The following is a 14,649-nucleotide window of genomic DNA, read 5'->3' as shown; positions in this document are numbered from 1 at the left end:
CTTTCTATGAAGCCAGCATTACCCTGATCCCCAAACCAGGCAAAGACCCTACCAAAAAGGAGAATTTCAGACCAATATCACTGATGAATATGGATGCTAAGATTCTCAACAAGATCCTAGCCAACAGGATCCAACAGCACATTAAAAAGATTATCCACCATGATCAGGTGGGATTTATCCCTAAGCTACAAGGATGGTTCAACATTCGCAAATCAATCAATGTGATAGAACAAATTAATATGAGAAGAGAGAAGAACCACATGGTCCTCTCAATTAATGCAGAAAAAAACATTTGACAAAATCCAACATCCGTTCCTGATTAAAACACTTCAAAGTATAGGGATAGCTTTTTCGCAACAGGTTTGCCGCCAGAACACAGGTGTTGTGAAAACCACCGCTCATCCTAAACCAGAATGGGGAAGGAAAAGATTCATATCAACATTGTTGTCATCGGACACGTAGATTCGGGCAAGTCTACCACTACTGGTCATCTGATCTACAAATGTGGTGGGATCGACAAAAGAACTATTGAAAAATTCGAGAAGGAGGCTGCTGAGATGGGAAAAGGCTCCTTCAAGTATGCCTGGGTCTTGGATAAACTGAAAGCTGAACATGAACGTGGTATCACCATTGATATCTCCCTGTGGAAATTCAAGACCAGCAAGTATTACGTGACCATCATTGATACTCCAGGACACAGAGACTTTATCAAAAACATGATTACAGGCACATCCCAGGCTGACTGTGCTGTCCTGATTGTTGCTGCTGGTGTTGGTGAATTTGAAGCAGGTATCTCCAAGAACGGGCAGACCTGTGAACATGCCCTTCTGGCTTACACACTGGGTGTAAAACAACTAATTGTTGGTGTTAACAAAATGGATTCCACTGAGCCACCCTATAGCCTGAAGAGATACGAGGAAATCGTTAAGGAAGTCAGCACCTACATTAAGAAAATTGGCTACAACCCTGACACAGTAGCATTTGTGCCAATTTCTGGTTGGAATGGTGACAACATGCTGGAGCCAAGTGCTAATATGCCTTTGTTCAAGGGATGGAAAGTCACCCATAAAGATGGGAATGCCAGTGGAACCACACTGCTTGAAGCTCTGGATTACATTCTGCCACCAACTCGTCCAACTGACAAGCCCTTGCGTCTGCCTCTCCAGGACGTCTACAAAATTGGTGGTATTGGTACTGTCCCTGTGGGCCGAGTGGAGACTGGTGTTCTTAAGCCTGGCATGGTGGTCACTTTTGCTCCAGTCAATGTTACAACTGAAGTCAAGTCTGTTGAAATGCACCATGAAGCTTTGAGTGAGGCTCTTCCTGGGGACAATGTGGGCTTCAATGTCAAGAAGGTATCTGTCAAAGATGTTCGTCGTGGCAATGTGGCTGGTGACAGAAAAAATGACCCACCAAAGGAAGCAGCTGGCTTCACAGCTCAGGTGATTATCCTGAACCATCCAGGCCAAATTAGTGCTGGATATGCACCTGTGCTGGATTGTCACACAGCTCACATTGCTTGCAAGTTTGCTGAGCTGAAGGAGAAGATAGATCGTTGTTCTAGAAAAAAGCTGGAAGATGGTCCCAAGTTCTTGAAATCTGGTGACGCTGCCATTGTTGATATGGTTCCTGGAAAGCCTATGTGTGTTGAGAGCTTCTCTGACTATCCTCCTCTGGGCCGTTTCGCTGTTCGTGACATGAGATAGATGGTTGCTGTGGGTGTCATCAAAGCAGTGGAAAAGAAGTCAGCTGGAGCTGGCAAGGTCACCACGTCCAGAAAGCTCAGAAGGCTAAATGAATATTATCCCCAATACCTGCCACCCCAGTCTTAATCAGTGGTGGAAGAATGGTCTCAGAACTGTTTGTGTCAATTGGCCATTTAAGTTTAATAGTAAAAGACTGGTAAATGATAACAATGCATCGTAAAACCTTCAGAAGGAAAGGAGAATGTTTTGTGGACCATTTGTTTTTTTTTTGTGTGTGTGGCAGTTTTAAGTTATTAGTTTTTAAAATCAGTACTTTTTAATGGAAAGAACTTGACCAAAAATCTGTCATAGAATTTTGAGACCCATTAAAACAAAAGTTTAATGAGAAAAAAAGAAAAAGTATAGGGATAGAGGGAACATTCCTGAACTTCATCAAATCTATCTATGAAAGACCCACAGCAAATATCATCCTCAATGGGAAAAAGCTTGCAGCCTTCCCGTTGAGATCAGGAACAAGACAAGGATGCCCACTTTCACCACTCTTGTTCAACATAGTATTAGATCCTAGCAACAGCAATCAGACAACAAAGAGAAATAAAAGGTATCCAAATAGGCAATGAAGAAGTCAAACTCTCTCTCTTCACAGATGACATGATTCTTTATATGGAAAACCCAAAAGACTCCACCCCCAAACTACTAGAACTCATACAGCAATTCAGTAACGTGGCAGGATACAAAGTCAATGTGCAGAAATCAGTGGCTTTCTTATACACTAACAATGAAAATACAGAAAAAGAAATTAGAGAATTGATTCCATTCACTATAGCACCAAGAACCATAAAATACCTGGGAATAAACCTAACCAAAGAGGTAAAGGATCTGTACTTGAGGAACTACAGAATACTCATGAAGGAAATTGAAGACACAAAAAGATGGAAGACCATTCCATGCTCTTGGATCAAAAGAATAAACATTGTTAAAATGTCTATACTGCCTAGAGCAATCTATAGTTTTAATGCCATTCCAATCAGAATTCCACCAGTATTCTTCAAAGAGCTGGAGCAAATAATCCAGAAATTTGTATGGAATCAGAAGAGACTCCGAATCGCTAAGGAAATGTTGAAAAACAAAAATAAAACTGGAGGCATCACGTTACCTGGTTTCAAGCTTTATTACAAAGCTGTGGTCTCCAAGACAGCATGGTACTGGCATAAAAACAGACACATAGACCAGTGGAACAGAGTAGAGAGCCCAGATATGGACCCTCAACTCTATGGTCAAATAATCTTTGACAAAACAGGAAAAAATATACAGTGGAAAAAAGACAGTCTCTTCAATAAATGGTGCTGGGAAAACTGGACAGCTATATGTAGAAGAATGAAACTTGACCATTCTCTTACACCGTACACAAAGATAAACTCAAAATGGATAAAAGACCTCAATGTAAGACAGGAATCCATCAGACTCCTAGAGGAGAACATAGGCAGTAATCTCTTCGATATCAGCCACAGCAACTTCTTTCAAGATATGTCTCCAAAGGCAAAGGAAACAAAAGTGAAAATAAACTTTTGGGACTTCATCAAAATCAAAAGCTTCTGCACAGCAAAGGAAACAGTCAAAAAAACAAAGAGGCAACCCACGGAATGGGAGAAGATATTTGCAAATGACAGTACAGACAAAGGTTGATAACCAGGATCTATAATGAACTCCTCATACTCGACACACACAAAACAGACAATCATATAAAAAAATGGGCAGAAGATATGAACAGACACTTCTCCAATGAAGACATATAAATGGATATCAGACACATGAAAAAATGTTCATCATCACTAGCCGTCAGGGAGATTCAAATTAAAACCACATTGAGATATCACCTTACAGCAGTTAGAATGGCCAAAATTAAGAAGACAGGAAACAACATGTATTGGAGGGGATGTGGAGAAAGGGGAACCCTCTTACACTGTTGGTGGGAATGCAGGTTGGTGCAGCCTCTTTGGAGAACAGTGTGGAGATTCCTCAAGAAATTAAAAATATGACCTTGCAATTGCACTCCTGGGTATTTACCCCAAAGATACAGATGTAGTGAAAAGAAGGGCCATCTGTACCCCAATGTTTATAGTAGCAATGGCCACGGTCGCCCAACTATGGAAAGAACCAAGATGCCCTTCAACGGACAAATGGATAAGAAAAATGTGGTCCATATACAATATGGAGTATTATGCTTTCATCAGAAAGGATGAATACCCAACTTTTGTAGCAACATGGATGGGACTGGAAGAGATTATGCTGAGTGAAATAAGTCAAGCAGAGAGAGTCAATTATCATATGGTTTCACTTATTTGTGGAGCATAACAAATAGCATGGAGGACATGGGGAGTTAGAAAGGACAAGGGAGTTGGAGGAAATTGGAAGGGGAGGTGAATCATGAGAGACTATGGACTTTGAAAAACAATCTGAGGGGTTTGAAGTGGTGAAGGAGGTGAGAGGTTGGCGTACCAGGTGGTGGGTATTATAGAGGGCACGGATTGCATGAAGCACTGGTTGTGGAGAAAAAATAATGAATACTGTTATGCTGAAAATAAATAAATTTAATTTAAAAAATTTAAACAATAACTTTTTTATTCTTCCTACAATATTTGCCTTTAGGGAAATATTACCTGCTATGACTGGATTTGTGAGTTTTTCAGTTCCATTCTCCTAAGGGTAATTTAAAAACTACCTACTTATAAATGTAAAGTATATGTAGCCTGTCTCATAATAATCATCAAGTATACAGGTTAAGCAAGTTATTCCAACTCACCATTTTTTGCATTTCTTCTGACTCCATGAGGCAGCAAAAATTCAGAGATCCACATATGTCATGATTTGGAAATAGTGATGTTAGTGAGGGAAAAAGTAAACTGAATGGAATACATTTATGCTGAACCTCCAATTTTCTCATGAGTGATATGTATCTATTCCACCTGATTTTATGCAAATACAAGAAACTGACTCAATAATCACAGTTAAAATTGCATCCAATGTGCTATGTATCTTGCTGAGCTATTCCAATAATATTGCACTTGCAGTTTTCCAAAACGTATTTTACCCAGTCAGACTTAAAATATTGCTCTAGTCTGCCTTTATTTCTCTGAAGTGACACCTTGAAAGTGATGCCTTGTGTGTTATAGAAGATGGACTAAAAGCAGATTCAATAAACTGTCTGTCTAATTTATACCACACACAACATCATCTGGGGACAGTGTGCAATAAGGCAAAAAGGGAAGAAATAAATAGTGCTTCTGGCATTTCAGAGACTGTGCAAGGTTTTGAAGCCATAGGGACTATATTTTGTTTGTTGTTTGTACCTCAGTCCCAGGAACTTGTCAAATTTTAAGTCTCCCATCCCATACAATGTGTACAACATCACAAACTCATCTAGGAAATACCTGCTATCAAATTTTGGTTTGTTTTCTTTCCAGTGTTTCAGAAGTGGGGTACTCTTAAATACTCAATGAATTTAGAAAACAACATACAATCTTCTAACATAAGTGCTGTCCTTATGAAACCTCGTGAGTTTGTTTATTTTTTCCCCAAGGAAAAAAGCAACCCTTTGTCAATCCTCACTCCCCTTCAAGGGTATGTGCATGATTCTAAATCAAAAGAAAATAATGGATGGTGAGGCCATGATAAGCCAACGTATATGACAATACATTGTCATAAATAGCCAAAAATGTGTTTTTTTAACATGCATGTGTAAAACACACTGGATAGCAATTATAGATATTTTGTTAATCAATTAAGATGAAAAATAAGGTCAGGCCAATATGTCAAGTTCTTAATGCTCACAATACCTTATAATGCATTGTCTCTGTTAGATAGTTATTGCTTATGTTATCAAAGCAAAACTATTTTGACCTGGAAAACATGTTTATGTCAATTCCACAGTATTTATAGAGATAACACAATACTATTCTGATATATTACACATCTAAGTAGAACTTAAGGAGGTAATAAAACTAAGTGGTTTAGTATTTCAATCATTTGAAAACCTGAAAGTGATTAATTACACCAAACTGCACAAAAAATAATAAATAAAATTGAGTAATAAACTGATTCCAAAAATAAAAAATGTTATTGATCATATGTGCTCTTTATCAGAATCAGAAGTCGTATCTTAAGGTTCACATAACCTCACCAAATACTTTTGATATTTTACCATAGCCTTGTTTTTCTAGCCAGGTTAAAAAAACAGCCCATACAAAAGGAGTATATTTCTTGATATTTCCAATTGATTGAGGATTTACATTGGATCATAAATTTGACCTTTCTTTTTTGGATGAGAAATGCTTTATGATTCTCATATTCACCTTTTGACACCTAAGCTGTAGCTGTAAAATGGAATAGAACTATTGCCCTCAGGTAAATGTCATAGTCTGTGACCACATTTTCAGGAAGTTATAAAGATGCTGCAGGGGAACACTGCAAAAAGTTAAGGGATACATCTATTTATAGAATCAGCTTAATAGTTTAATATAATATATTTTGTAATGGATATGACACTGAAGATAAACATACTCTTTGCATATTTTATGTATTATAAATTCATAAATATCTTAAATATTGATCACCATCTTTAGAGAGGGAAAACAGTTATTCTATAAATGTTGCCCACATGAAATTCATTTAGAAATTGCTTTGCAAAATGTTAATTTTAATTCCTATTTATTCATTTTTTGAGATTAGCAAGTATTTGAATTTTTTATGGTTAGAAAGTAAAGTACTCATTACATTAACAGATATTAATCTAACTACTAACCTAGTTTGTTGTGAAATACTTATGTTTAGAAAGAAGGTTGATTTCTAAAACTATCAAAAGTTATTTTTTAAGACTTTATTTTCTACAGCAGTTTTAGGTTCATAGCAAAATTGAAGGGAAGGAATAAAGATTTCCCATACCGCCCTGCCCCCCTACATATATAGCTCCTGCATTATCAACACCCACTCTCAGAGGAGTACATTTGTTATAATTAGTGTACCTACATTAACATACTATTATTACCCCAAGTCCATAGTTTATCTTGAGATCGGTTCACTTTGGTGCTATATAATCTATTGTTTTGGACAAATTTATAATGATATGTATCCACCATTATAGTATCATATAGAGTATTTTCACTCTCTAAAAATCCTTTATAAATCATTTAAAATATTTTAAAGATTATTATTACTTACTAAATGTAGAATATTTTATATAAGAAAAAAATGAGCAAGGTCTTATCCAATGAACATAACATTACCTCATTTTGATATTATAATTTTCTTCCACTCTGATACAACTGTGAACTAGTTTTCCCTGAGTTTGCTGGTATATCTGGAAGCTAGGAATGTTCAAGTACAATAGTTGATTGCTACAGAGGCCAGGGTAAAAGCCAATAGAAAGTTTTTGGCTCTTCATAGTTGATACTTCTTTTGTGATTGGAGGATCTGTCTCTCACCACCTCTAACCAATAAAGCATAGTTGTTGCTGCTTCCCTCCACCCCCTAAATCTTCTTCAACTTCATTTTTAGTGAACTCTAACTTAGAAATATATACAATAGGCAGTTCTGAGAAAAATGGTCTCAGTGTAACTAAACCAAGAGAGAACAATCTGGAACAAAGGCATTAAGATATGAAACTCACCATTTAATACTCCCTTTGCCCTCCAGTTCCTACTTCTGGGCAAGCTCTAGCTTCATTAGGCCACTAATCTTTCTATCCAGAAGTTGTGAACTTAATGTTCAAGATTCCTTTAAAGATGCAATGTGGAGCTGTGAATCATCCACTAGCCATTTGAATCAGAATCCAGGAACATGAAGAACTAAGGGTTGTTTGAGCAATCTATTTCTGGTTGAAATTGATAGGGAGGACGGGGTAGAGTATAACAGTGGCAATTGCATTAGCTTTCTGGATGCAGCAATAGCAGTGATTATATCAGCAACTTTTATGTTGAAAGTACCTTATTGATGGCAGTAGAAATACAATTTGTGGTGTCTGTATTCAGTGCATTCTCCACTTTCACTGAAACGTTAAAGTCCCATTCTATGGACTTCATATGGACAATAAGAGCTATATATTATCTTTTCTTCTGTGATGATTTCTAATTTATTTTTAAATTCTTCTAAATCCTAAACTCCAACACTGTCCTTTTGAAATTTTCATTAAAGTATAACATATATCCAAAAAAAAGTATCTATAAGAGCTCAAATATTTTTCTTATCTGCAACCTGCACATAGATCAAGAACAGAGGCCCAAACAGTGCCCGCTTCAATGTCTTCCACTGAAGGACAGCTGCTACCCAGGCTTCTTTTCCTTTTTTTTTTTTTTTTTAATCTTTATGTCAATGAAATCATACAGTATATGAGCTTCAGTATCTGCCCTCTTTTGCTCAACATCATACTTTTAAGTTATCCAAATTGTTGAGTGGCTATAGTTAATTTATTTTCTTTGTTGATTGGGTAAATATAAATTGCATAATTGGTTGGATAAATACATATTGCAATCATTTAATCCATACTTCTTTTGATCAGCATTGGGTACTTTCCAGTTTCTTGCTATTTTAAATTTAGGAACATTCTAGTGCATGTCTTTGGTGAAAAAATATACATATTCTATAGAGTATTTTTGTAAGAGTAGAAAGGTGAAGTCATAGGAAATACATACATTGAGCTATAGTTATTAGTGCAGAATAAGCTTTACAATTGATTTGTAGTGTGTTCCATTTATGTAAGTTAGGTAACATTGGTTAATTATGTTCTTCAAATGCCCTGTATCCTTATGATGTTTTGTCTGTTCTATTAGCTATTAAGAAAGGTATGTGGCTGGGGCACCTGGGTGGCTCAGTGGGTTAAGGCCGCTGCCTTCGGCTCAGGTCATGATCCCAGGGTCCTGGGATCAAGCCCCACATCGGGCTCTCTGCTCAGCAGGGAGCCTGCTTCTTCCTCTCTCTCTGCCTGCCTCTCTGCCTAATTGTGATCTCTGCCTGTCAAATAAATAAATAAAATCTTAAAAAAAAAAAAAAAAAAAAAAAAAAAGAAAGGTATGTGGCTAATACCCACAGTCTTTTAGTTCTGCTTTTCCTTTTCATAGATTATATGCTTAAAGATGTAGAATAGTGATTTGTTCACAGAGAATTGGTTATTTTACCATTATGACAGTCCTTCATTATTTCTAGGATACCCTCTTTTTAATGTATAGTGTTAGAAGCTTAACTAAATTCAACAGAACTGAGCTACCAGGTATTAGAGTATTAGAGTGTCCCATTAAGGCACCAAGCCAAAAAAAAAAAAAAAAAAAGACAACAAGCCAATAGGAAAGTAACCATCAATACTTTAATCACTCACTTTGAGATATATATATATATATATATATATATATATATATATATCTCAAATATATATATATTTCATATATATTTCAAATCTATATATTTCATATATATATATATATGAAAGAAACCAGAGAAAGCCCTAATTCCCTCTCCTCTCCACACTGAATGACAAAGGAGAGGCCATCTCACTGCAGAGGAAGCCCTGAACAAAAGGCTTCTGCAGTTTTATGGACCTGTGGACTGGGAGAAGGAGGAAGGTCTAAGAGAAAAACAACAACAACAAAAAAAGGTCCTGAGTAACTGAGTTGGAGTGGAGAAGTATCTTCAAGACCACTCCCTCTCCAATAAAAATATCTCAGCAGAGGCACCTGAGTTAGGCCTCAGCCAAAGGCCCCAAATGACAAGGCCTCCAAAGAAAGATACTTGGCCTAGGAATGCAGCTTTGGGAGTCTCAGGAGGATCTGAGACCCAAATGGAACTCACTTCAGAGACCAAGTTGCATTCACTATGCACCAAATTGAGGTCCTCATCTAGGGAAATTTTTAATATCAAATGCTGAGCCTGACCTGCCCCTCCCCAAATACAACCGACAATTTAGATAGCTGGCTCAAAGAGAGATGAAAATATTACATTAAAAATAATAATCCCTGTGGTTCTCATCACAGAATAACCACATTCTGTTATACCATTAAAAATCTGCCTTGGGGCGCCTGGGTGGTTCAGTGGGTTAAGCCGCTGCCTTCGGCTCAGGTCATGATCTCAGGGTCCTGGGATCCAGTCCCGCATCGGGCTCTCTGCTCAGCAGGGAGCCTGCTTCCTCCTCTCTCTCTGCCTGCCTCTCTGCCTACTTGTGATCTCTCTCTGTCAAATAAATAAATAAAATCTTTAAAAAAAAATCTGCCTCAATTTTGAAGACACATTACAATTAGAGATCTTAATAAAGTTTTGCAGAAAACAGTGAGATGAGATTAAAGTAGTATAAAATGTTCAGTTCCTGGTGCTCCATCTTGCCTCCCAGATCACAATAAATAAATGATGTGACTAAGGAACTCAAAATTCAACTAAATGTTTGTGTTCTTTATAAATCAGTTTCTTCTAGAAGATAAATTAACCTCATATTTTATTTTCAAACAACAGCATCATGACTTTTAGAGCCATTTTCTGGGAAGATATTAGAACATGAAAGGTTGTTTTATTTCTCAAAAATTACTATTATTATTTTACTTTATGGTTTTAAACTTCTTAATAAATCTGCATTTCTTCATATATTTCTGGTTAAATAAACTTCAGAATTTTATGTTTCAGCCTGAAAATTAGGGACCAAACTTATTTTTTTTTATAACAATGGCAAAATCTGAATTATCCTTAACCACAGATACAACAAAAATGTTAATCTGTAGGCTTACCCATCTACCCATGAAGGACTTGCTCTTACTCCTCCTGTTTTTTTTTTTGTTGTTGTTGTTTGTTTGTTTTGTTTTGTTTTGTTTTTAAGATTTTTTATTTATTTTACAGACAGAGATCACAAGTAGGCAGAGAGGCAGGCAGAGAGAGGGGAAGGGAAACAGGCTCCCGGCTGAGCAGAGAGCCCAATGTGGGGCTCGATCCCAGGACCCTGGGATCATGACCTGAGCTGAAAGCAGAGGCTTAACCCACTGAGCCACTCAGGTGCCCCACTCCTCCTGTTTTACGCTTAAGATATGACACACATGAGGTGTTTACACTCATAAATTATAAGTTAATTTTCTGCCAATTTTATGGGGTCATAGTGAGTCTGCAGTTATTCTCTGGAACTAAAAGTTGCCTAATTTCTAACCAGCTGGCATGGGTACTAAAAGAATTCTGCCTTGATTTACCATATTTTCTCTATACTTCCCTTTTCTCTTTCTTTACATATAGCTGCACATGCAGTCTACATTTTCCTCTAGATTTTACACATATATATGTATATATATGTATATATACATATATGTATATTCACATATACATATATATGTGAAAAGCCTGAGTGAACAATTACTATTAATTGGGGATTATATCAGAGAGATGGTAGAACAAGAAGTCCCAGACTCTCCTTCAACCACAAAATATAGTAATTCAACAACAGAAGGACTGATGCTCTTTGTGGAAAATCCAGAAAACAGTTAAGAGGATCTTACTTGCTAGGCAAGCATGTTATCAGCTGCATCAAAAACAGTAGGACATTTGTGTCCCTCCTTCTGGCTTAATACCTACATGATTGAGAAATACTGTATCCTAGAGTTTCCTCTATAAAAAGTGAAGTAAAACAGGGCAAAGGACAGTGTGAGGTTTTCATAGATCTACATGAAACAGTGAGAAAAATAAGAATACATGCTACAGCTGTTGATATTAATTAAATCCATAAACTAACAGAAACATCCTTTGGAATCTAGAGTTTGACAAGTTTTTTGGAGTATTGTAATTGCTTGACCTGGTTACACCACTGCTCAGAGATACAGTTAATGAACTGTCTTTCAGAAATCTAATCAAATAAATAGAAAAAAGAAATTAAAAGGAAAATACATGTAACATAGAATAAGAGATGTTATATATCTGAAAAATAAGCTGTTATAAAATTTTAATGAAATATGTCTTTTCTGTTGAGAAAAAAAACAAAATTCACAAAATGACATTCAAAAATCAGTAGATAGTATAAATGGATATGTAATTTTGAAAAAAAAAAGAATAATATAATAGAATTAGCCAAAAACCTAAATAGTTTTATAAATATCTTACCAAATATTAATAACACATGATCTCCTTGTTACCTAAATTTCTCTGAGACACTTGCATGCAGAAAATGATGTAGATGAATCCAGTTCATTTTGCAAAGCTAGTATGGTGATAATGTATAAAATTTATTAGTATTATAGACACATAAAATAAATATAGACAAGCCTTTGTTATTGGTATGCATTTTCCCTTACTTCCTATAACCTCCTTTAGGTTTCATGTCTTTTACAAATGCCAGTCCTTCTGCTTTGAACTCTCTTCCTGCTACATTACTTTGCTAACTCCTTAATATCCTTCTTGCTCAGCTTATGTGTCTCTCATTCAATGAGACCTTCCCAGATTCCACCAAAGAAGATTAATTAGATTTTCCCTTCCTTATACATATTACAACCAAATTTATGTAGTAGGTTTTGTGTTAATGTCTTCTGCCCTGCCCCCATAAACATATACTATCTGGTTCTTACTTGCAGCATTTTTCTTAGGGTCCTAAGGAGGTGGCTGGAATATAATTGGTATTTACTCTGTAATTGCCAAATAAATTTTTGAACGAATTGATTAACATGGACATTAGTGGCAAATTCTAGTAAGTCATCCTCAGGAATATATTGATCCCCAAATTTTCCCCTCTCACTCATAGACCACCATTACTATAACCAGACAAGTGTACTGTTACATAGATAAATAATACATTTTAAGTAGATAGACGATCGATGAGAGATAGATGATAGATAGATAAATAGGTGATAGAAAGATGATATGAAAAAGATTAAGTAGAAAATAACTTCAACAAATTTTCAAAAATACATGTGACAATTAATTCAATGTGATCTATAAGTATGTAGAAAAAAAGTAATGTATATTACATTTAGAACTACATAATTATAAATGTAAAAGCACTATTAATCATAATATTGCAAAGGCTCCTTAGGCTCTGTGTAAAACTTCAATATTATGCTCATTTTTAGTTGCTTAAGAACCACAAATAAGACATGAGAAAAGATAGGAAATGGATATTTGCCACTGACTGAAAATACCACCTCTTAGCATTTCAATATCTGAGAGGCAGAGCTGCGCAAGTGGATTAATTTGTTTTTGTTCTTACTTACACACTACTGCCATTCAAATGACTCCTCAATTCAAAGTAATGTTTAACTTTAACATTGGCAGCTATGCAAACCACAAATATTTATAGCATTCAGAAATAGTCCCCTTTTATTAGAAGCACTGATCTCTGTTAGTCATTATGGCTGATGTTTAGGGTTATCTGTTGCACTGTGCCAAGAGTAAGATTCTAGTAATTAGAATTCAAGTAACTAGATTCTAAATAACAAAGTTGTTATAGTCTTTGCCAAAATATCTTTTTTTGTTTGTTTCTTCTTTGGGTCTTCTAATATGTGGTGTTAAAGGATATTTAATATCTGGTGTTACCTGATTATTCCTGGGAACAAGAGAGACACTTAATGTAGCAATTTCCAAGCATTATAACAATTTCGTATTTCTTTACTTTAATCCTGTTTTCTGTGGCCTCCATATTTCAGGCTGAAAGAACAGGCCCTATCTCAGATATTTTACTCTTATAGAAGAGGGAAAAATATAGAAGAATCACATGTCTCATGAAACTTTGGTGGCACATGTCTATTTCTTTCCCCTTCCATTTGCAACAATTCACATGTCCACGCCTGAGGTTAGATGTGGAGTGTATGTGCTTTCCCCTCATAGGAGATAGATAATTGGGGGAAATAATACAAAAACATATCCATTTACTGTTCAAGCCACTTGGCCACTTGGATTGTTTCCATATTTTGATCATGGATAATGACTCCATGTAAAATTAGAAGTTACTATATGGGTGGGTGTTTCACTTGGTTGAGCGACTCGCTCTTGATTTCAGTTCAGGTGATGATCTCAGGGTCATGGGATTGAGCCCCACAGAGAACTCTGCACTGAGTTGGGGGTCTGTTTGAGATTCTCTTTCTCCTTCTGCCCCTTCTGCTTACACACTCTCACACACACTACCTCTAAAATAAATAAATAAATTTAAAAAAAAAAACGTTATTTTATGCTTCTTCTGTTGACTATCTACATATCTTGAGAATGCAAATCTTCAATTCTAATAGTTGATGTCAAATAGATTTGCAAAGTTGTAGCAATTCATTTACTCACTGGCAATATATATTTCACAAAGTTTTTTGTTCTTGTCAAGACTTTCCAGAATATGAGTGCATACACTTTAATGAGGTGAAAGAAAATAATTCTCAATTCATACTCATATAAAGATGAGATTATCCTTTAAAATGACAGTAAAATAAAAGCATTTTCAAAAAAGGAAAACTTAGTTTACAAATACCTTATATAAAAATGTCTAATAAGTGGTTAGATTTAATATAAATGAAAACTGATGCAGTCTGTGCAGGGAAAGCAAAATATAAGGACTAAGAGGCAAATTATCAATAGACATGGTAATGATAACACATAGGAATTTCTTCTATGTTTATCTTTTCCCATTTAAATATATAGCATGGTCTTTATGTAAAAAAATAATAAACAAGAAGAGAAAGAGAAAAAAATAATAATAAACAAGAAAATTAATAATAATTTAGAAGAGTGACAGAACGACTGACCTTAGGAAAAGTTGTATGGTGCTGTACTGGGTTCAGTAATGTCCCACAGAAGTCCACATCCTGCAGAACCTGTGAATGTGAACTTATTTGGAACTACCTTTTTTCCTCCATATTTAATCAAGTTAAAATAAGGTCAAACTAAATTAGAATGGTCTTAAATCCAATAATACTATACTCCTTAAAAAAGAGGGAAACTTGGGGCATCTGGGTGGTTC

At 35.7% G+C, this 14,649-nt stretch overlaps 1 protein-coding gene across 1 annotated transcript; it reads left to right on the top strand.

Annotated features, from left to right (window-relative positions):
• Positions 1-357: 357 nt before the first annotated feature.
• LOC131831952 (elongation factor 1-alpha 1-like) lies at positions 358-2,066 on the top strand. Its single transcript, XM_059174378.1, has one exon. It carries the CDS (start codon positions 414-416, stop codon positions 1,704-1,706), a length of 1,293 nt encoding a protein of 430 aa, XP_059030361.1. The 5' UTR covers positions 358-413; the 3' UTR covers positions 1,707-2,066.
• Positions 2,067-14,649: the final 12,583 nt, after the last annotated feature.

The sequence above is a fragment of the Mustela lutreola genome, chromosome 1 (genome assembly GCF_030435805.1).
Source record: "Mustela lutreola isolate mMusLut2 chromosome 1, mMusLut2.pri, whole genome shotgun sequence".
Lineage (NCBI taxonomy): Eukaryota > Metazoa > Chordata > Mammalia > Carnivora > Mustelidae > Mustela > Mustela lutreola.
The sequence above is the reverse complement of the archived record's forward strand: the minus strand, read 5'-3'. Positions and strand labels throughout refer to the sequence as shown.

Bases quoted from the DNA above. Each gene is read 5' to 3' on its own strand.
- LOC131831952 (XM_059174378.1), top strand. From the start codon at position 414: ATGGGGAAGGAAAAGATTCATATCAACATTGTTGTCATCGGACACGTA.